General features: G+C 41.7%; 1 protein-coding gene across 4 annotated transcripts in view; it reads left to right on the top strand.

Moving 5' to 3' along the window:
- Positions 1-1051: 1051 nt before the first annotated feature.
- MID2 (midline 2) overlaps positions 1052-21754 on the top strand; it is a 200069-nt gene continuing 179366 nt past the window's right edge. The window contains exons 1-2 of one of the 4 annotated variants that reach the window (XM_069986528.1): positions 1052-1559; positions 13062-13772. In XM_069986528.1, coding sequence (XP_069842629.1) covers positions 13113-13772 — 660 coding nt within the window. In that variant the 5' untranslated portion in view covers positions 1052-1559; positions 13062-13112. The remainder of the gene's footprint in view (positions 1560-13061; positions 13773-21754) is intronic. The other 3 variants (XM_069986526.1, XM_069986525.1, XM_069986527.1) reach the window with 3 other exon arrangements.

Here is a 21754-nt window from a genome sequence, read left to right as displayed (position 1 = left end):
AAGAACTATCAGTATGTTAAACGAATCTAAACTGATGATAGTCCCCTATAGCACCCAGGACGCTGAGGAGGAACATATGTGTCTTACCTTTTTTGCTTGGTGCCGCAGTTAGTTGGCATAATCTTCATTCAGCACTGTTAGAAGTTCAATGTAGTTCTGTGCAGCTGATTCAGTGATATCATCCTGAATAACATAGACAAGTATTCCTATCTATTATCAGCATGTGCTCAGTAGTCCTGGATATTCATGAGCACCAGAATTCTTTGCCCACCAGCTGCTCGTTTGGGGTGGTGGTGCTATTTATGAACCGTAATGATGTACTGTGAGAGTGCTTCCAGAGTATACAAATAGCTCACACATGTATTTCAGGGTATAGCACACACTAACAATTGAAATAGGCAGTGGACTAATGTACACATTGTTAGGGATAATAGTAGGGATACACATGGTAACAATCTGTTTTATATTGTGACATCACTGTGTATATTTATTTGCTATTGTGCCACAAAATGTGCTTGTTTTCACTGATAATCACAACAAAATACATAATAAAAACCTTACAACCTTATAGTCCAAAACTGCATCATCAACCCTGAAGTTACTACTGGAATCAGACAAAATCCTGCTTACAGACCTGCCCCTTAAAAGCTTAGCAGAGCTATTATGATGTCATGGCAGCAGTGCATTTTGGGGGAGTTTTCTCCTGAATTATAGCTCTACAATATAATGAATTCCTGTTGTACAGGCTTCCAGCAAGTGAACCATAAGAGGAAGTGTGCAGTCATAGGAATTATGACCTCAATGGTCTGCAGGGTAATGACAGTGGAGTATAAAGGGCTGTAGAGTATACGATAAGTAATGCAATGTATTACCTGACTTTATATGTAGAATGTGACCGTGTATAAGCTGTTTATAGCTGCACATTGTATACACTGCTGGCAGAATGTGCAGGAGGCTGCAGTACCGAGCTGCTGCAGCAGGGGGACCCCTCTCCCCTTGGATAAGCAGCTGTCCTGGGCTCTGTCTGACTTTACTATGTGCCAGGGAGTGGGAGTGAAGATGGATCAATACTGGAAGTAACTGCACTGACTGTTACTCTGAATGTCATCCCCTCCCTGGCTGAGATACACTGGATCCATCTCTGCTTCCAGCAGCTCAGTAAACACATTGGATCATCCCCCACAAGCTGCCTGACTGGGGGGCTCCTCACTGCTCCCTCTGTCTGGGCAGGTCTCTCCGGTTCCACACATGGCTGAGGATGCCCAGGAGCTGCCCGTCTCTCCAGCAGACTGTGCCGGAGCCCCAGCTGTGTGTAGGTAGGGCTGGCACCTAGCTTCCTCTGAGTGGGTGTGCAGTGTGAGGCACCGGGCACCGCCACATGCCCCGCCATCCCGGCAGCAGCAGCGGCAGCGGCAGCATACTAACTAATGAGTGTGGTGCTAACCAGTGACAACTCGCCTCATCATCCTCCTCCTCCGCCCAGCAATCCTCCTCCGAGCCCCACACCTGCCGGAGCTCCAGCACTGCTGCCCAGGCATGGCCGGCTGGGAAAGTTACGGGTAATGTATAGCTGTATATGTAATGTATATGCATCCATCTGTCTGCAGCACGGGCACCCAGGGGTGCACCTGTCTACCCCCACCCATCCGGGCACACCTGTCTACCCCCACCCATCCGGGCACACCTGTCTACCCCCACCCATCCGGGCACACCTGTCTACCCCCACCCATCCGGGTATACCTGCCTACCCCCACCCATCCGGGCACACCTGTCTACCCCCACCCATCCGGGCACACCTGTCTACCCCCAACCATCCGGGTATACCTGTCTACCCCCCACCCATCCGGGTATACCTGCCTACCCCCAACCATCCGGGCACAGCTAGGGATGTCTGTATACCTGTCAGCTGGGGGGGGGGGGGGGTGCTTATTAGGTTGCTGTGTGACATAGACTGACTGTCTATCTATCTATCTATCTATCTCCTATCTATCTATCTATCTATCTATCTATCTATCTATCTATCTATCTATCTATCTTCTATCTATCTATCTCCTATCTATCTATCTCCTATCTATCTATCTATCTATCTATCTATCTATCTATCTATCTATCTATCTATCTTCTATCTATCTATCTATCTCCTATCTATCTATCTATCTATCTTCTATCTATCTATCTCCTATCTATCTATCTATCTATCTCCTATCTATCTATCTCCTATCTATCTATCTATCTATCTATCTATCTATCTATCTATCTATCTCCTATCTATCTATCTCCTATCTCCTATCTATCTATCTATCTATCTATCTATCTCCTATCTATCTATCTCCTATCTATCTATCTATCTATCTATCTATCTATCTATCTATCTATCTATCTATCTATCTCCTATCTATCTCCTATCTATCTATCTCCTATCTATCTATCTATCTATCTATCTATCTATCTATCTATCTATCTCCTATCTATCTATCTATCTATCTATCTCCTATCTATCTATCTATCTATCTATCTATCTATCTATCTATCTATCTATCTATCTATCTATCTACTGTATCTATCTATCTGTCTATCTATCTCCTATCTATCTATCTATCTATCTATCTATCTATCTATCTATCTATCTATCTGTCTATCTTTGTCCTATCTATCTATCTATCTATCTATTATTTATTTATTTATTTATTTATTTATTATCTATCCATTATCTATCCATTATTCTCGTCTAGCTTCCCTCAGTCATTTATCACTGTATGTATATAGAACCCTTGTGTAATAATAAACCTATTCCTATGCTGCATGTCATCACATTATACACAAGTATATGCATTGTGATCCATTCTCCTTGTATTTGTCACATGTTTCCTATAGTCCAGGATAAGCCCCTTTGCTGATACAGTAATAATTCCTCGCAGATAACTGGGCCGTGTTCAGCATCTCAGTCTGAACCCTAATAACAGATCAGAATATTTTTGCTGTGTTTGTAAACCCTGTACAATGTATTTATGTAAATATTATAATGTCCGGATTAGGTTACAAGCTGCACTTGTCCCCAAGTAGTCGCTAGCCTATCAGATGCTAAGTATGTAGCCACACCCCTTTATAACGGCCAAACTGAAACGCGTCACAGGCTGGAATATGTTCCTAGAAAATGACGTGCGTGTATTTACCCTATTATGTGGAGCGTGGTGTATTCATCCTATTATTGTATGTGGTGTTTACCTCTGTATTGTGCTTTGTTCTGGGTATGGTATAGTTCTCCCTTTATATCCTCATTAATTCTCCAATGTAATCACTGGAGCAACAATTGATCAGATTTTATGGATTCATTGAAGGGTTTTTACAATGTAGAAGCCCTGTTTGCTGCTTTGTTGGAAACTTAAGTAGAGAAGAATTGTTATGTCAAAGAGAGAACTGAATGGTGTGCCTGCTAAAGTCAGATCATTCTGAACTCCTATAATCTCTGTAGGATCATGTGTAAGGCAAAGACAATGGGATGGTACAGTACAGGATATAAAGATTACAATACATTAGAATCTCCACCAAAACACCCAGGTACTCACAAAAAATCATCTATTATGTCACTTGTTATCTACCTCTTTGCTCTTCTTTCTTTACCTGGACACGGGATGTTGCAGACATCATCAGCCATGTTGGTTGGGACTTGAGTTTTTTTTTTTTTAAACGATATTTTATTAGTGGCTTATGTAATATTTGAACATACATATTGAAAATTCATTACATATTCAAAAAGAAAGTCGCTCACAGGCAACAAAGGATTGTATGTTTACAATATCATACAGATACTATGAGCCTTTGTAATAACCTTAACCCCTTAAGGACAGAGCCTGAAATGGCATTAATGACAGAGACAAATTTTATGAATATGACCAGTGTCACTTTATTCATTAATAACTTCGGGATGCTTTTACCTATCCGGCTGATTCTGAGATTGTTTTCTCGTGACATATTGTACTTTACATTTCTGGTAAATTGGAGTCGATACTCATAACGAATCTTTATGAAAAAACCCCAAATAATGTGAAAAAAATGAGAAAAAAATGCATTTTTCCAACTTTGAAACTTTTTGGCTTATACAGAAAGTGGTTATACCACATAAATTATATATTAAATAGCATTAGCAACATGTCTAATTTATGTTGGCAGCATTTATTAAACGATCTTTCATTTTTTTTAGACAATAGGAGGCTTAAAACATTAGCAGCAAATTTCCAAATTTTCAGTAAAATTTCAAAATCAGATATTTTTAGGGACCTGTTCAGGTTTAAAGTGTATTTGACTTATGTGCGGCACTTATCAGCAGACCGTGGCAGTAGGATATAGAAAAAAAACACCCTACGCCAAAAAGGAGGAGTTGCTGATTAGCAGCGCACTTACGTGCGATGCTGATCAGCACCAGCGGCGATAGGGTGCGGAAAATAGAAAAAAAAAATTTGGAAAAAAAAAAAATACTTTTCTACATTCTGAACATCCCTGTAGCTGCTGATAAGTGTATTACACATATCAGCCGCTAGGGGGCAGCAGAGCGCAAAATCCGGAAAAAGACAAGGCTGGAGCCGAAAATAGCCGAAAAAAGCCGATGGGGACCGCCGGAAAGAGCCGAAGACCGAATGAGAAGACGGAGGACGCCGCGAACCCGGAAGACGCCGATCAGGACCCCGGGACAGGTGAGTAATGTACAAATACCTGCTCTGGACCCCTCAGCTACCTAGCTGAGGGGTCCAGAGCAGGTATTTACTATTTTGGGGGACTCTGATCGCCGTGCCACCGGCCTGATCGCTGTGAACGGCGATCGGCCCCGTGGCACCGTGACCACCATTACTTTTTACAATAATGGCGGTCGGTGCCGTCCTCGGACAGCACCGACTGCCATTTTTTCCGATCGCCACTATGTTAACCACCCCCCATGCCGAGAAACTAAGATGGCTAGATAAATTCTTTTGAGAGCGTGATCTAAGTTCTCCATATGTATGTGATAAAGAATTATGTACCGGTGGTGTTGGGAATAGATTATCAAATTCTATATCACTTTCTGCTTCTGCTATGTCCCGTACTCTGGAAGTAAGAAATTCAATTATAGAATCGTATTGAGGTAAATTAAATGAAGACAATTTAAATCGTGTTCTGACGATATCCCATGATAAGAAAGTGTTGGAATTAGTATCCAGCAGATCCCCAACAGAAGAAACATGTGCACTCTGCCACTCCGAGTAATCTAATTTGTCTGAGTCAGGAGGGTAAAGAGGTGAATGCCACAGAGGAAATCTTTTCGATAGGCAAAAGGGTAAACCATATAATTTTCGTATCGCCTTCCATGTGGCAATGGTGTCTTTAAAGATAACACTTCTCTTAATTTCTGGGGGTAGTTCTGGTAATTTAGCATGTAGCAGGGTGGGTAAAGGCCAAGGTGCTGCTAAAGCTTTCTCAATTAAAATATTGGAGAAATATGACGTGTCCATAATCCAATCTTTAGCATGGCGAAAGAGAGCGGCTAAATTATATAATCTAATATCTGGGCATTGAGCGCCACCTTTAGAAGTAGGGAGACAGAGAGTGGAATATGCAATACGAGGTCTCTTTGATTGCCAAATAAATTTAGTGAAATATGATTGGAGTGGGGAAACGTCAGAATGTTTGAGTAAAAGGGGTATTGTTTGCATTGGATATAACAGTTTTCCAAAACACATCATTTTGATAAAGTGGGTACGGCCTAGAATTGACAATGGTAGAGATTCCCATCTCTGGAGATCTTGTTTTATTCTCTTAATTATAGGGCGATAGTTCAGGGAATATAGTGAGGAGGGAGTTCTGCCAATCTGGATTCCAAGATAAGTAATATAGGATTTAGCGATGGAGACCCACGCAGGACCCGAAGTAGACCTCTTATGTGGAGTTAGGTAAAGAAGTTGACTTTTATGTATATTGATTCTATACCCAGAAAAGGAACCAAAAAATTTTAAGGCATCTAATACTGCTGGAACATGTAGATCTGGGTTATCTAAATATATTAAAGTATCATCAGCAAAGCATGTAACTTTGATGATTTGGGAACCAACCTGTATGCCTGAGAAAAAGTCAGAAGAAATAAGATATCTAGCAAGAGGCTCCATCGCCAAATTGAACAATAGAGGGGATAGGGGGCAACCCTGTCTGGTACCTTTTTGTAAGGGAAAGCTATCTGAAAGGAAACCCGGGGTATGAATTCTAGCTTTCGGAGATGTGTAAATTGTGGAAATAAAATCTTTGAATTGACCTGTGATACCAAATTTTGTTAAGGTCATGTCCAGCCACTCCCAGCTGATATTATCAAAAGCCTTTTCGGCGTCAATTGCCAACAGACCTGGAGAGTGGCTGGAATGACCCCCAGATTGGACACCAGACTGGGCCGCTAGTACCGTTCTTATATTAGTGACACCAGAACGTCCTTTTATAAAGCCAACTTGATGGCTGCCTATTAGTGATGGTAGGATGTCTGCCAATCTATTGGTCATAATCTTTGCCAACAATTTTAGGTCTACATTTATTAAAGAGATTGGCCTGTACGAATTAGGAGATGTCGGATCCTTCCCCTGTTTGTGTAGTATTTTGATATATGCAGTATCTCCCGAGGGAAGCATGTGATGGTCAGTCAGAATAGTTTGGAAAGTAGAAAGAAGGGTGGGGGAGATGACAGAAGACATAGATTTATAAAATTCCGCACTATAGCCATCAGGGCCTGGAGCTTTGTTATTTTTAAGTGTAGAGATAGTGGCAGTAATTTCCTCCAATGTGACTGGGGCGTTGAGAGAATCAAAAGAAGGGGTATCAAGAAAAGGTAGAGTTAATGACTCTAGAAAGTTCTTACCAGCAGCTAGATCAAGCCTATCTTTGGAATATAGTGAGCGGTAAAATTGTTGTAAAAGTTGTGATATGACTTTAGGATCTTTTTGTATATTACCCGCTGTATCTTTGAGAGCAGGGATATGTGTAGTAGGTCTACGACCTTTAGCAAGGTTAACTAACATTTTCCCTGATTTATTACCATAGCGGAATAAACGGGATATGTATTGATCTCTATATATAGCATTGAGTTTTTCCTGTGCAATTTCGAAAGCTTGTCTAGCTGCTGTCCATTTAGATTTATTGTCATCTGTAGGGGAAGACAGGAAAAGAGTGTATGTAGAGCGCAGATCTTGGGAAAGTTGAAGATAGTTTTTACGTGCTTCACGTTTCTGGGCAGCCACATAATAAATTATTTGGCCCCTTAGAACTGCTTTTGCAGTCTCCCAGAAAAGTATTGGGGATTGTGTATGTTCAGCATTGTTAGAATAAAAGTCTGACCACCATTTTTTTAATAGTTTGATAAATGATTCATCATTAGCTAAATGAGAAGGAAATCTCCAAATAATATCGGATCCCTTCTGAAAAATATCTCTTAATTGTAAACTAACAGGGGAGTGATCCGAAATTACTATATCATGAATTTCAGAGTCTTCTACTCTGCCAAGAGAGTCCGGTGACACTAAACAGTAGTCTATTCTTGACCAGGCCGTTTGGGAGTGAGAGTATAAAGAGTATTCTCTACCATCTGGGTGTAGATGACGCCAAGAATCAGATAGGGAGGTAGAATTAAGGAAGTTGGATAAAATATTATCTGATTAAGTATATACAGTAGGGGTCTTAGTTCTTTTTCTATCTTCAGTTCTATTAAGAACAGTATTTTGGTCTCCACCAACTATTTTAAGATTATTGTCATCTTGCAGAATGAGGTTTTCCAATTTTTAAAAAAAATCAGGTCTCTGAGTGTTGGGACCATAAACGTTATATATGCTATATTTGCCCGCTGGAGTGTCAATAAGAAGATGACATATCCTGCCTTCGTCATCTTGATTTTGAGATAATACCGTGCAGGCAAAATTTTTATGTGTAAGAATAACTACCCCCCTTTACGGTTAATAGCTGGTGAACCATAAACTGCACCCACCCAAAAACGTTTGAGTCTGAAATAATCCGATTCAGTTAAATGTGTTTCTTGCAATAATACTATATCGGCCCTAAGTCTCTTTAAGGTGTTTCAGTATAGAAGTCCTCTTAGATGGGGAACGTAGTCCCTTAACATTCCAAGTGATTAATTTCATACAATATTAATAGAAGAGGAGGTGTTAAGAAGAGACCCTGGAAGCACAATAACATAGTGGGTAACCCTTTCAGGCAGAAAAAGAGGATAGCATGTAGCATTTTCAGACAAATTAAAGGTGATATACCCAAGAATAAAACAGTTAACAATATAAACTAAGCGAATAAAGTGAGATGTGGACTTCACTTTTTTCGTATTGTCCAATGTTCGGAGCATTCGCAAACTCCGCATTATGGAGAAGAAATAAAGAGAAAGAAATAACTGGTGGAGAGGTCACATCAACCTCCGCTCCACTAGATGAGTATATATTAAAATTAAAGACATACACATCCCTACCCTCCTGAGAAATGTGTGAGTTGTCACAGGGAAGCAAATAAATAAAATAAAATAAAAGGGAGAGCCAGTATATAATGATTAGTACTTAAAGAAGTTGTACTTAAACCTAAAACCATACAAGGTGGAATTATACATATACATATACACATATACATATACATATATATATACATACATAAATACATACTTACACACACACACACACCACCAAATGCATTACTACCTAGACTAAAGGAAATAATAATGTAGTAACAAGGTGTCCCTAATATAGTATTTAGTCAACATATATAGGGCTAAATAGAGAAAAAATACTCAGTTTTAATGAGCAGCATAGCGTCCAACAGAATAGAGATGGAGTTCATAATCATTCCATTTTTTCTACCGTGTCAGTAGGACTATCCAAACGTCGTCTCTTGTGCTTGTCTTGAATAGGTGGAGTGAGACCCTTTACATCTTTAAGGGAAGAAATGGCTTCCTCAGGAGAACTGTAAAGAGAGGCTGAACCATCCGATTTGAAAACGTTCAGTATGGCAGGATAAAGAAGAGCAAATCGTATTTGATTTTTTACCAATGTCGAGCAAATGTGTGCAAAAGCTTTACGTTTTTGAACCACTGCTGCGGAGTAGTCATTAAACATGAGGATTTTGTGGCCACGAATTGCAACATCAACTGTAGATTTTTTAAAGCTTTGTAAAATGTTGTTTTTATCATTATAATTCAGATACTTGACAATCACTTGTCTGGGTTTCTGTTCTTTTTTATTTGCATCTTGCTTTTGTTTCGCTGGTGGGGGTCCCACACGGTGAGCTCTTTCCACAGTAATGTGACCTGGGATACCCAAGGCTTGGGGAATTTCTAGAGAACATATAGCATGTAATTGCATGGCTGGAATGGATTCAGGTAAACCTATAATACGTAAATTGTTGCGCCTAGAGCGGTTCTCTAGATCATCAGTCTTTGTTTGCAATGAAGCTGTGACATTCATATTCTGTTGTAGTTTTATTTTTGTAGAATGTATTTCATCTTCTAACAGGCTGACTCTCTCCTGAAGTTCAGTAATCTGTGAGGTATGCGTTGCTATATCTCCCTGTATGGTTGCTAGGGAGGAAACTATAGTGGCCTCAAGAGAGGATTTTATGTCATTTAATATCATTTTGGATACTTGAATTGCCAGTGCCTTGCAAGACATATTTAGTCCTGGTATTATGGTGTCACAGAGGTCCGACACTGGGGTTTGTGAGGTATGTGTTTCCTCTGTGTGTGCCTCAGCAGTAGCACCTCGTGTCGGCGCCATCTTAGGTGTCCCTGTGACAGAGCTGTGAGGTAAATGAAGGAGGGCTTATGGGGAGGTGTATAACTGGTTCCCCACTTAATGAAGTGGTGCCTCCGACTCCTCGGCACTTAGAGAAGTCAGAGATGTGGTCCGGCAGGGCCGGTAATGTCAGGAGTCAGAGCGGGGAGCGATATTATGAGCGGAGGGTGGTGGAGCTCACTCACACTGCTGCCATCCCATACTCGCCGGAACCGGAAGTCGGGACTTGAGTTTTTAATTTACCTACTTGCCTGCAAGTATAAGCAGTCCATCACTCCCTTCCCTCTCCATGTATGATAATACTGTGGATGTTAAACCTATAATAGCAAAAAAATTTCTAAAATTGGGCGTAACAGTAAAGTGTTAACCCCTTACCACACCTTATCAATACAGAACCACAAGGGCCTTAGACAGTATGGGCACCGTGACTTACTATTATATCATGGTGACTGCATGGTCATTACCACTATGCCCGTTTGATGATGGTAATAGCACATACATACTGTACATGTGCATAAGACCTAAAAGGGATCAGGTAACATCTTCCTCTACAGTAAGGGCCCTATTACACAGAGCCATAATAAACCGAATTAGGAGGATTCTGACGATTATCGCTCCATGTAATAAAGACAACGATCAGCCTATGACAACGATCATCAGCTGATCGTTGTTTTAGGTTTGGACGTGCAATAGAGGTGCGCGGCTGACGGCTAACGTTTCTCTAAACATCTGACACCTTACCTCTCCCCACTCCTCGTCTTCTTTCCTGTGCTCCGCAGCTCCACAATTCCAGCAGCTGCAGCGTCTGGGCAGCCTGTCAGCTGACAGGCTGCTCAGACGCTGCTGCCACTGGGACCGGGAAGCTGCGGAGCACAGGAGAGAACACCGACAACGGGAAGAGGTAAGGTGTCAGGTGTTTGGGCAAGGGCTGCATGAACATCACTAACAATGTCCATGTAGCCATTACTGCCCGATTATCGGGCCATCTAACAGGTCCGGCGCTCATTTACTAAAAGTCGGCCCATGTAATAGGACCCTGTGGGGTTGACCATCCCAGTCCAACACTAATGAGATCCAACCTGGACTTCTCCCAGCTCCTTCCTTTTAACATTCGAATCCCCATTTGTAGCCTGTTGTATAGTATAGTCACATATAGCCTTGAGGTTTCCATTGATTTCATTGTAAGAAGCAAGAGAGTAAAATGATAGTAACACCTGCAGTTTTTGGTATAAAAATCTATCTTACTACTGCAACTAACAGAAGCCTCAGATGAGTGTAATACATCTGCATTCTGCGTCTGTATTATGGCAGCAAGTCCCACTCCAATCATGGGCCTAATGAATGCATCATAGAGAGCTACAGGCCGCAATACCAAATGTGAAGCTGGCCTAAAGCTCATCTCTGCCAGAGTTCCTTTAATCCAATAGCGGATATTAATTGACACTTGCACTGGTAACTGATAGTGCCCTGAGGTTCCAGAAAGAGAGATTCACATTTATTGCCATTACTTTATGTCACTGATTGCAATGAAGATCTAGCAGGAGAAAGCTCATGCAGCTCAAGGCCCCTTATATTTCCTTTTTACGTTTCACTAACTCAGAAGAGGTATTAGTCAACAGAATCCCCGTCAATTTATAGTCTGTCAGTCAGGGCACATTTACCTGATTTACCCGTTCTGTAAAAATATCTTTTTTTATTCTGAAACTTTTATTGGTGCTTTATACTTTTATTTGTATAAAATATTGTGTCCTCGTGTATCTTATTTCTACATCAATGAGTCACGATCGTGCCCTGCTTCTACATAGTGGTCTCGACTTCTACCAGCGTATGGTTTTATTTTCTCCGATTTCTGTTTTTCAGGAGATATAAAAAATCATAGTTAAACCAGTCTTTCATGAATCATTTCTTAGACCCAGTGGAATGCTGAATAGTCATTGTTAGAGTTTCCACGGCCAACTATTCTTTGCGGTTTTAACGCCCTGATATCTGAAGTTCATACATTTGACATTTATTGTCCCTGTTGTCTTGGTTTTTCTTGGTTAAATTTTTTAACTAGTGGAAAGTTTGTGAACCTTCATAGGACTGGACTGGCCCACCAAAGTACCAGAACCCTCCAGTTGCCCCAGGTTCTGGCAAGAGCAAGGTGAAATAGAGGATGACTCCTCAAAAATCTGACAGTAAAGTAGATGGAGTTTAGTGTTTGGTGACTATATTTGAGTGGGACATCTCACATGATTTTATGATTATTATTATTATTTTTATTAGTAGTAGTAGTAATTGTATTAGTAGTAGTAGTAAGTTTAGATGATTGTATAGTGATATGTATGTGATATTGACATTTATTTTATAAAATTAGCTCCATTTATGTTTGGTCACTATTTCTGTTAAGGCTAGGCTCACACTACATAAAAAATCATCAAACAACGGCCGTAGTTACAAGTTATTTGATGAAGTGGCCGAATACATTAATATGGAATCCCGGCCGGCGTGTGTACACGCTGTATACACTCCAGCCAGGATTCCATGCGGCCACACAAACAACTGACATGTCAGTTTTGTGCGGCCGCTATTCATTGAATAGCAGCCGCACAAGACTGACAGAGCAGGCAATGTAAAGTCTGGCTCCGGCTGCACTTTACATTGTCGGCTATGGTGATTTGAAATGCGGGCACACCAGAACTTGCCTGCATTCCAAATCAAAAGAAATGAGGTTCATCCGGCCATTCCTGCAGTACCGGCCGTGTCACAGAATGGCTGGTGTCATACGCTGTGTGAACCCAGCCTAAATGGGTATTCCCAGCTTCTAAAGTGGTGGAATATCACTAGGATCAGAGAAGGTAAAGGGCCACAAAAATGACTGCTGGATCAGTTGTCGTACATCATTGGCAGCATATTTCTAGCATATTTCTACCAACATGTAAGTGCCTGCATAAATGATGCTATTGCATGGCCTATTACTGGAGACGATAATGGGGATCCAATGTTCCAATGGCCAATCATTGCCTCTTGCAAAAGGGTTTTATTGCGTGCAAGGCCAAAGACTGAGGGTGGTTTTAGATGGGCAGATTACTGCTTGATGCATGGTCAATCTTTGGTCATTACGTCTATCAACTGTTGGCTGCATATTCTTTATTACATGAGAATTTGCAGCCAACAAACAAGTATTTTTAGTCTGCATACTCTAATAGTACATCGAAAAGATAGATGGAAGGATGGGTATGTTACTAGTAGGAAGTTAATATTCCATAAAGCTAAAAATGTGTTTTTATTTAGGTAAAATGATGACACTCAAGATATCCTAAATCTGGAATGGTTTAGCCAAACATGGAAACACTGGAGTCAGAACTAACCTGTCCAATATGTCTGGAGCTATTTGAGGACCCGCTTCTGCTTCCGTGCGCTCATAGCCTGTGTTTCAGCTGTGCCCACCGTATACTGGCTTCTGGGAATCCTTCAAGTGACATAGTGGAACCTGTTACAGCCTTTCAGTGTCCGACCTGCAGATATGTCATTTCTCTCAGCCATCGTGGATTGGAAGGGTTGAAACGCAACGTCACTTTACAAAACATTATTGACCGCTTTCAGAAGGCCTCTCTGAGTGTCCCAAGTTCTCCCAGTGACGAAAACAGAGACAAAATCTACAAAAGTATCCCAATCATGGCAACAGAAAGGATTCCATGCCAGTTCTGTGAGGTGGAACCACCGAGAGATGCTGTGAAGACGTGTATCACTTGTGAGGTGTCTTACTGTGACCGCTGTCTACGGGCAACTCACCCTAACAAGAAGCCCTTCACTAGTCACCGCTTGGTGGAACCAGTACCGGATGCTCATTTTCGTGGACTTGTTTGTCTGGAACATGAGAATGAGAAGGTTAATATGTACTGTACCGTAGATGATCAGCTTATTTGTGCCTTATGCAAATTAGTTGGTAGACACAGGGAACATCAGGTGGCTTCATTGAGTGATCGCTATGAAAAACTAAAGGTAAGACACAACTTAATACTATATGCTAATAACTACTGTATAATGTCTTTACTTGTGCCGTCACATGTCTGTATACTCCGTTAGGATATTTTGGTCATTGCCATTCAATGGTGGGCAAGATTGGAAAAAGAAATCAGCCTATTTTCCAAGAACCTTGTCCCTATAGTCTATCTATGAAAACTGCAACAGAGCTCAAAACAGAGCCATTGACTCACTGCATCACTCACCCTTGTAGATTACAGCTACTTTAGGCCTATAGCCTATGCGATGGCATATCTGAAGCCTATGCAGACACGATGACATCGAGCACCTCAGACCTACTCTGCTTCCACCACAGATTCTCTAGGGGATTGTACTGTAGGTGAGTCTGGGAATAAAGGAGCTGAAAATTAGCACTAGGAGTCCTGGCACACAGCATGTCTGAAGTCGGCTTTAAAGCCTTGGCCTAGCTAGTGGGGAAGAAGAAGTCAACAAGATCAAGAGGAAGGGTGGGTCAGCGGCGACTCTTTGGAAAGTCCAATTGGGAGCACTGTCTGGGGCACTAATCACTGTCAGGGACACTATCTGTACACAGTTTTTTGGGGGTGCCATTGTGGGTGGTAGCAATCACTGTTAGAGGCAATGACTATTGACAATTACTTTGGGGCGCTACCCTACCTTTTTATGAACATTATAAATATGTTAATGTTATCTCCGTAGTTTTGTACTTGGGGGGGTGCGACACCAGACCGGACAGAACACCAGGCATGGTATTTGGGCTGGCAATAGGATAACACAGTCAGGGCATCAGGATAGGGAGTTTGTGTAGAGAAGATGTAATGGATAATGAAACCTAATATCTCCGGGCAGAAAACTCTCCAGAGATGAATGGTGGCTGGAGAGAGTCTATTGCGGTCTGGATAAGATGAAAAAATGGGACTATACCAATGCCCCTGATACATTTCATTCCATTCTACCCAAAGATCCAGTACCAACTATGTACCTGGTGAATCACAAGACCCTCTCAATTTCCAACATTAGTTCTCCACCTCTCTTATGTTGCCTGGCTCTGACCCACAGCTTTAGTATTCGGTAGTTCCTATACTATTCTATGGTTTAATGCAGAAGCTATCGGATGTGTTATATTAGGGACTGTTGCAGGCTTATAGGTTACAAAGTATAAACACTTGTGGAGCTTTCTTATCACACAGTAAGGTAGTGAATTGTCTGAAATAGAACTGTACTTAGATTATCACTTTCCCTGTTATTTCTTTGTTATTGTGTTGTGTTTGTTGAGCTTTTTTACATGTGATTGGATCATCATCACTCTCTGGGGAATTGGTAGAGCCGTTTCTGTTATTAGCATCATTATGTCTTGGTCTGCCACAATCGTGTCTGTCTTTTCATTAGGACATCAGTATGCCCATGTGACGGGGTATATGTGCCATAGAGGCAGCCATACAGCTGCTGTGTGGGCCCCCAAGAGTGGAGGCCAATAATCTTGGTTGGGGTCCTGTCATCACTATCATGATATCTGGACCACAAGTCCACCAGCCTTGATTGACACCCCAACAGTGAAAGTTTTATCAATCAAAGTTGGTGGCATGGGAAGCAGCTGTCATAGACGGCCCTGATGATTCATAGTTCCGGCGGCATGAAAATGATGAGAGGTTCCCTTTAATGGATGGTGAGAACATACATGACAGTCAAGCTCCCACGCTAAGTGCCAGAACTGGAGAAACCTCTGATCCTGACAGTTTAACCCCTTAAATGCTGCAGTCAAATCATGATCGCAGCATGTAAGTATCTGTAAGGCTTCGCCACCTCATCAGCAGCCTGGACACACAATCGCTGCGTGCCTTATGGAGCTCTCCAGTCCTGTTATTTATATGCCTGTATACAGTTTTACTGGAGGCATAATACACTAGGAGCTGGATTTGTAGAACGTTCACTGTCATCCAGTCGTTCAGGGTCAAAAGCTAAGTGGAGATCACATTGTGAAGTTCACCTATACAATGTCCGTGCGCTGTAAGTGCCTCTGGTTGATATGTCTGACAGGCGCCATCACTGCATAGCCAATGGAGCCAATTGCTTCTGGTGTCCATACTGTATAGTATGAACGCTGGACAGATGACCAACAGGAGTGTCAAGTGTCAGCCTCCTACCAAACAGCGGTTGATAGCCTAGCTTGAGGGTAGGCCATCAATCCTAATAGCCCGGAAAACCCTTTTAAGTCAGCTGTGCATGCTAAGCTCACCCTGCCCTGTCCTTGGCGTGTGCTGCTCCCCTCCCTTCCTGCTTCTCATACTCTGACAAGAGCTGCAGTGCAATCTGAGCCTTGAGCTGCCAGAGAGCCTGATGGCTTCTATATCCTGTCCTGGTCTTATCTAAGAAGACAAGAACACCACTGGCACCCTGCAGATATACTCTGGGTTGTATTACTAGAAAGGCAGCTGACAGCATCTTCACAGTCACATACGGATATGTAGGATCATGTATGGCTGCAGATGCTATACGCTGCCTGCAAAGTGAAAAAGAAACATTGTAAGCTGGAAAGTTATAGGGGGAGCAGTCTGGTTTTGCAGCGTAGGGAGACTTGGAGAGAAGACAGCGCTGTTTAGAGCCATGTTGGCCCTCTCCTCCCCTCTGCCTGGCAGTCACAGGTTCAGCGCCTGCCTGCCTGCCCACCAGTCAGGAAGTACAAGGGAGCCTCATCAGGGAGGGGGAGCGAAGCAGACAGGGCCAGTGAGTAATTTTTCAATAAAAACTCCTGAAAGTGCTGTAAATTTGTATGATATGTTGATTTGGAACTTGTGATTTTCCATAGGTGTGGTGCCAGGTCTGGGATTCTCAAAACAGGTTTAGTATGCCTAAAGCAAATGTCACATAAAGTCTGGAACACAAAACTGCAGATGTAGCAGAGTTGAATTCAGCGTTTAACCGTAATGCCGAATGCACGTGGCAGAGCTATGTGTGGAGGAGATTGTACAGTGGCACATGGAGTCCCCTGGGGGCACCGCGTGTCACCGTGTGATGCTTTGTTGGAGATGTATTAAAGAATACCTTGTAATCTGACAAAAACAGCCTCCACCAGAAGGCACCTTTATGGGTTTCCTAAGTTATGCAGACCCCTGATACTGCCGCATCCACACACTGTGCAAAACCGCAGAAAGATATTTGCATTGTAAATTTGCAAGTTGATTTTCGTGCAGATTTACACGTAGTTTTTCAATAACAGATAGGACGCAAAACATTCAATAGTCTATGCAGATTTTTTTTTACTAGGTAGGTGGCAATTGGATTTTGAAAAACGTTCACTTAATGGCAAAACTATGTGGCCAACAATGTTATGCATTGACAAAGTCATCTGTGCACCAGCTGTATACTGGATGAGTTATCTAGTATCCCAGTCGCAGCACATCTGAACCTCGCTTTGCATCCATAGGCCTTATACAAATACCCAGGAGCTATGATGTAGGTGATGAAGTCTGAACTAACTTTGCGCATATTGTAATAATGTTTACATTACAGTTGCTTGCAAAAATATTAGTCTTTCTATGTGTTTTCAACAAGCCTTTTGGGGTGACATTTTTTACATTCTAACAATTCTTATAAACGTTTTTTAGTGTTTCAGTCGAGTCTATAAAAGAATGACTAAAACCCACATTACTTAGAGTATGCCGACTGTCTCACAGAAACACCATGGCCACAAAAACACTGCAGAGTCATGAACAAAAAAGCTTGGTTTATAGAGCGTTCTGTGTTTTATTATTTGAATTTCGCAAATCTCAGGCACAGATAAAGAAAGCCCAAAATATACATAATTTTTTCTCTCTCTTTCTCCTAAAAATGTTACTGTATGTGTAAAACCACCCTAAATGGCTCCATAATGTTACACTATACTGATTCTCTTTTGTGTCATTGGGATAAATCTTCTCCGATCTCCTGCCACTACTGTTCTGATCCCCACTTATGTGGACTTACTGATCCCTTCCTTGCCACACTAGAAATAATAGCTGGTTAAAATGCCAGTCAGCGCTCGAACAGCGTTGTGGTAGATGTGCTATACAAACCTTGTAGAAGACCCTTCTTCTATCTTAAAGGGGTATTCTGAGCTGTATTTTTTATGTGCCAAGCCTGAGGGAAAATATAAAAAACATATACTTACCTTCCTCACTCCCACCGTTGCTGGTATTCTCCTAAAGCCAGTACCATTGCACAGGGCATCTTGTTTTCAAGTGATACTGTAACCCGTGTTTGCACCAATGACTTTTGCAGCAGCCACAGCTGCTACTGCACATTGCAAATGTCTTGTAAAAATGATGTGCGATCCCAGTGAAGCAAGCAATAGGCCGAAGCTCGGAGAAGGAACTCAATGGCTTAGAAGCCCTTCCTCAGTGATGCTGTCCACCAACGATTAATGGGAACCAATCATTCAAAAAAAATTGCTGTAACGCTAAGAAAACATGCTTCTATGTGACCCAGCACACTTTCATAAAATATTCCTGTAGGCCGCATCCCTGCCTGGTATAAAGAGCAGACTTACATTTATAAAGCCCTTCACTCTATGCAAATGACCCCAACTAGTCATCTGGGCGTCTCCTCTTCGGTAGCTAGTCAAGGTCACTGGGCAGTGCTGCATGCGCATGTCTAGCATAAGGAAGATGTCGGTGCGCAGCCCGACCCTTGGGCATGTGAAGGTAGCCATATTTGATGGCCTAAATGTAGTCAATTTGTGACTATGTTCACAAGTCATTTCCTGAATGTATATGTTTTTTCACTTGGACTTAAAAGTGCAGCCTACCACCAAAAATTTTACATGCCGTGGTAGCCATAGATGTCTGTGTACATAAGATAAAATATAATTTTAAAAAAATTCCTCATAAAATACTACATTTTCCAATAAATTATTTTAATGTTTATCCCACACAGTGAGCACTGTAAAAAAAAATCTAGAATTCCTGTATTTTGTTAATGTGCCTCCTAAAACAATAAATAAAAAAGCAGGACACCGATAAAAATTACAACTTGTCCCACAAAAATAAGTCCTCATATGGCTATGTTGATGGAGAAATATAAAGGTTATACCACTTGGGAGGCGACCATGGAAAAACAAAAAATAAATGCTTTGGGCATTAAGGCGCAGAATGTATGCTGGGGGAAGGGGTTAAGGTCAGTGAGGCCTGTGTCTGCCATGTGCTTTATTTATCAGTATGAAGAAGAAGCATATAGCTTTGATACTGCTGCTATTTACAGAAACTGAAAAAGTCTGAGCAGTCAGCAGGTGTCCGAGAAAAAAAACAGCCATAAACATGGCGCACTTTACTACTGCTGTAGATCCAAGAATTCCTATTTTATAGAATGTGATTTAAAGTGAACACCTGTCAGGAGCTGGATATCACGCCTGGCTCCCGACACTGCTGGAGCGTGCTGTCAGCGTCCTCCAATTGCCGACTGCGACCCTGGCGACCGGCCCAGCCATTTGCTAGGGTTGCACCAGCAAAGCGTCCTTGGTTATTGCCACGGCCAAGTCTTCACTGCCCCTGGCTGATAGACTCAGGTGTTGCTATTTATGACATGCTGACTGGCGGCTGGCACCTCCAATCAGCTCTGTAACTGTCTGGAGGTTGGAATCTCTGCCCCAATCAAGCCTGGAGCTTGGGCAGAGATTCTGCCCCCCCCCTTCCGATTTAGAACTGTGATGATCGATAGATACCGACCCGGCTAGTAGATCCAGTGATTATTGTGTTTGCTTTGTCTTGTCTTTGTGTTTCACAGAGACAAGTCCTCAGGTTGGGACTGGCTGGCTAAAGAGCTGATAACTCCTTGGTTGGTAAATATACAGTAACTGAATGTAAACTTGCCTGGGATAAACATATATCTATCCTAACATAATAAGAAGGGAAATACTAAAAGGGCAGAGTAGATGGACCAAGTGGTCTTTTTCTGCAAACAATCTTCTAGGTTTCTTTCACAACTAAATATTACCAAAAAAGTCCATCCAAAGTCCATCCACGCCAGTTTGTGCCCACGCATAACATGTAAGCTCCCAGTTCTGCCCACATAGCAGTTTGTGCTTACTCAGACAAAACCACATAGCAGTGTTGGCAGAGCCGATTAGTGGTTATGTTTATGGACAATGCATGTGGATGATACTGGATGATTTCTGTGCCTGTGCAGTAATTTCCAGTGTGAGATATCAGCTAGTTGGGTGTCTTCGTTTCCACTGTGCATTACAACTTCATGTGTTTTCTTTAGTTATACTGCTCACCCTCCGTATCTACAGAAGCATGGCAAATGAACTCCTAGCCCTAAAGGCTATGGACATCCCTTTTATATTTGTTTTGTACTTATATATGTTGCAAAAAATAACTTAGTTACAAAATTGGTTTCTTTTACTTCTACAGTCTTTTGTGTGCTGTTTCTCTATATACTTGTACACCCCCTGTATGATTCTTTCATGCAGACTGCCTTTTGTGTGTCCTGCTCTCTTCCTCCAGCCTGTGTGAGCTATCCTCTAAGGATTCTCTCCCCCCCCTCCACTCTTTAGATTACTGCTATATAATGTCCTTCATACTACTGCTGTTTCTGTAAATGTGAAAGTTAAACAGAGAAGAGCTGAACCCCCTCTTCTCTGTGCTGTGCATGGGAGGCATCATGGCTGCTATACTCCACCCTTCTGTATAGTTGAACTGCGTTTTTGCAATCCGTTTTTTTTCATCCGTTTTCTGCAAAAAACTGATGAAACAAACGGATGCATTTGTGTGCATTCGTTTTGATCCGTTTTTCTATTGACTTCCATTGTAAAAAGCGGATCCGTTTTTTTTAACGGACACAAAAATAGTGTCAGCTACGTTTTTGTGTCCGTCAAAAAAAAAACGGATCCATTTTGATCCGTTTTTTTTTACAATGGAAGTCAATGGAAAAACGGATCAAAACGAATGCACACAAATGCATCCGTTTTTTTCATCAGTTTTTTGCAAAAACACAGTGTGAACCCAGCCTAAGCATGCTGATTATCCTTCTCATACACAGACAGTAGATTATTCTGAGGTGTCACCTAAACCATCAGTTACACATTACTGCTTCCAATTTATCAGCATCAAGAGGTAACTGTCCGTACCGTACCAATTAACCATTCTACTGAGATAATGTTATTTGCTTCATCTGTCAGTGGTTTTATTGTTCTGTCTTATTGGTTTGTAATAACTTGTATGTTAATTGTGCTATTCATGATAACACCAGTTTTGTCATGGTAAAATTCCCATACTATAGTTCCCAAATTGGTAGAACTCTCATATTGATATCAACTAGATTGTGATGTATTGTGTGTATTGTCTGTATTGTGCATTATTGGCTGTACTTGGCCGATTACCAGCTGTTCTGGCCGCTAATTGTTTGGTGTTATAGGTCATGTTAAAGGGCAACGGTCAGCCGACATGCATTATGGCTGACTGTTGTCTTTAAACATGACCGTTACTACATGCAAAAGAAGCTGTGGCAGCTGACTGCCGCTCTGCTGACATTTTAAAGGGGTTATCCAGTGCTACAAAAACATGGCCACTTTTTTTCAAAAGCAACACAACTTTTGTCTCCAGTTCAGTTCTCTGGAATAAAGTGGCCATGTTTTTGTAGAGCTGGATAATCCCTTTAAATATTTTCCGGGCCCTGGGTGAGATAATATCGACCCTTCAAAGGAGTTGTCTCTGTTAGAAAACCTGTTTCCTATTACCCTGTTAAAATTTTTTAATTGTTATAGAGAAGGTGCAGGCGCCTTTCAGGATGCCTTGAGGAAGCAGGCTACATACAGCCTGGGGAGCCCAGCGTGTTCATACCTAACACAAACAGACCATTATCATTGGATGTTATACTTCATGGTCCCCTTGGGGATGCTGTAGGGAAGGTTCCACTGATCAAATTTTTGTTGACAGATTCTTCAAACAAAAAGACATTGGCCTGGATTTATCAAGCTGCCTAAGACAACGACCAATGACAGCTCAGAT

Source organism: Dendropsophus ebraccatus, chromosome 10, assembly GCF_027789765.1.
Source record: "Dendropsophus ebraccatus isolate aDenEbr1 chromosome 10, aDenEbr1.pat, whole genome shotgun sequence".
In the NCBI taxonomy this organism is placed as follows: Eukaryota; Metazoa; Chordata; class Amphibia; order Anura; family Hylidae; genus Dendropsophus; species Dendropsophus ebraccatus.
This window is presented reverse-complemented; position numbering and strand designations above follow the sequence as displayed.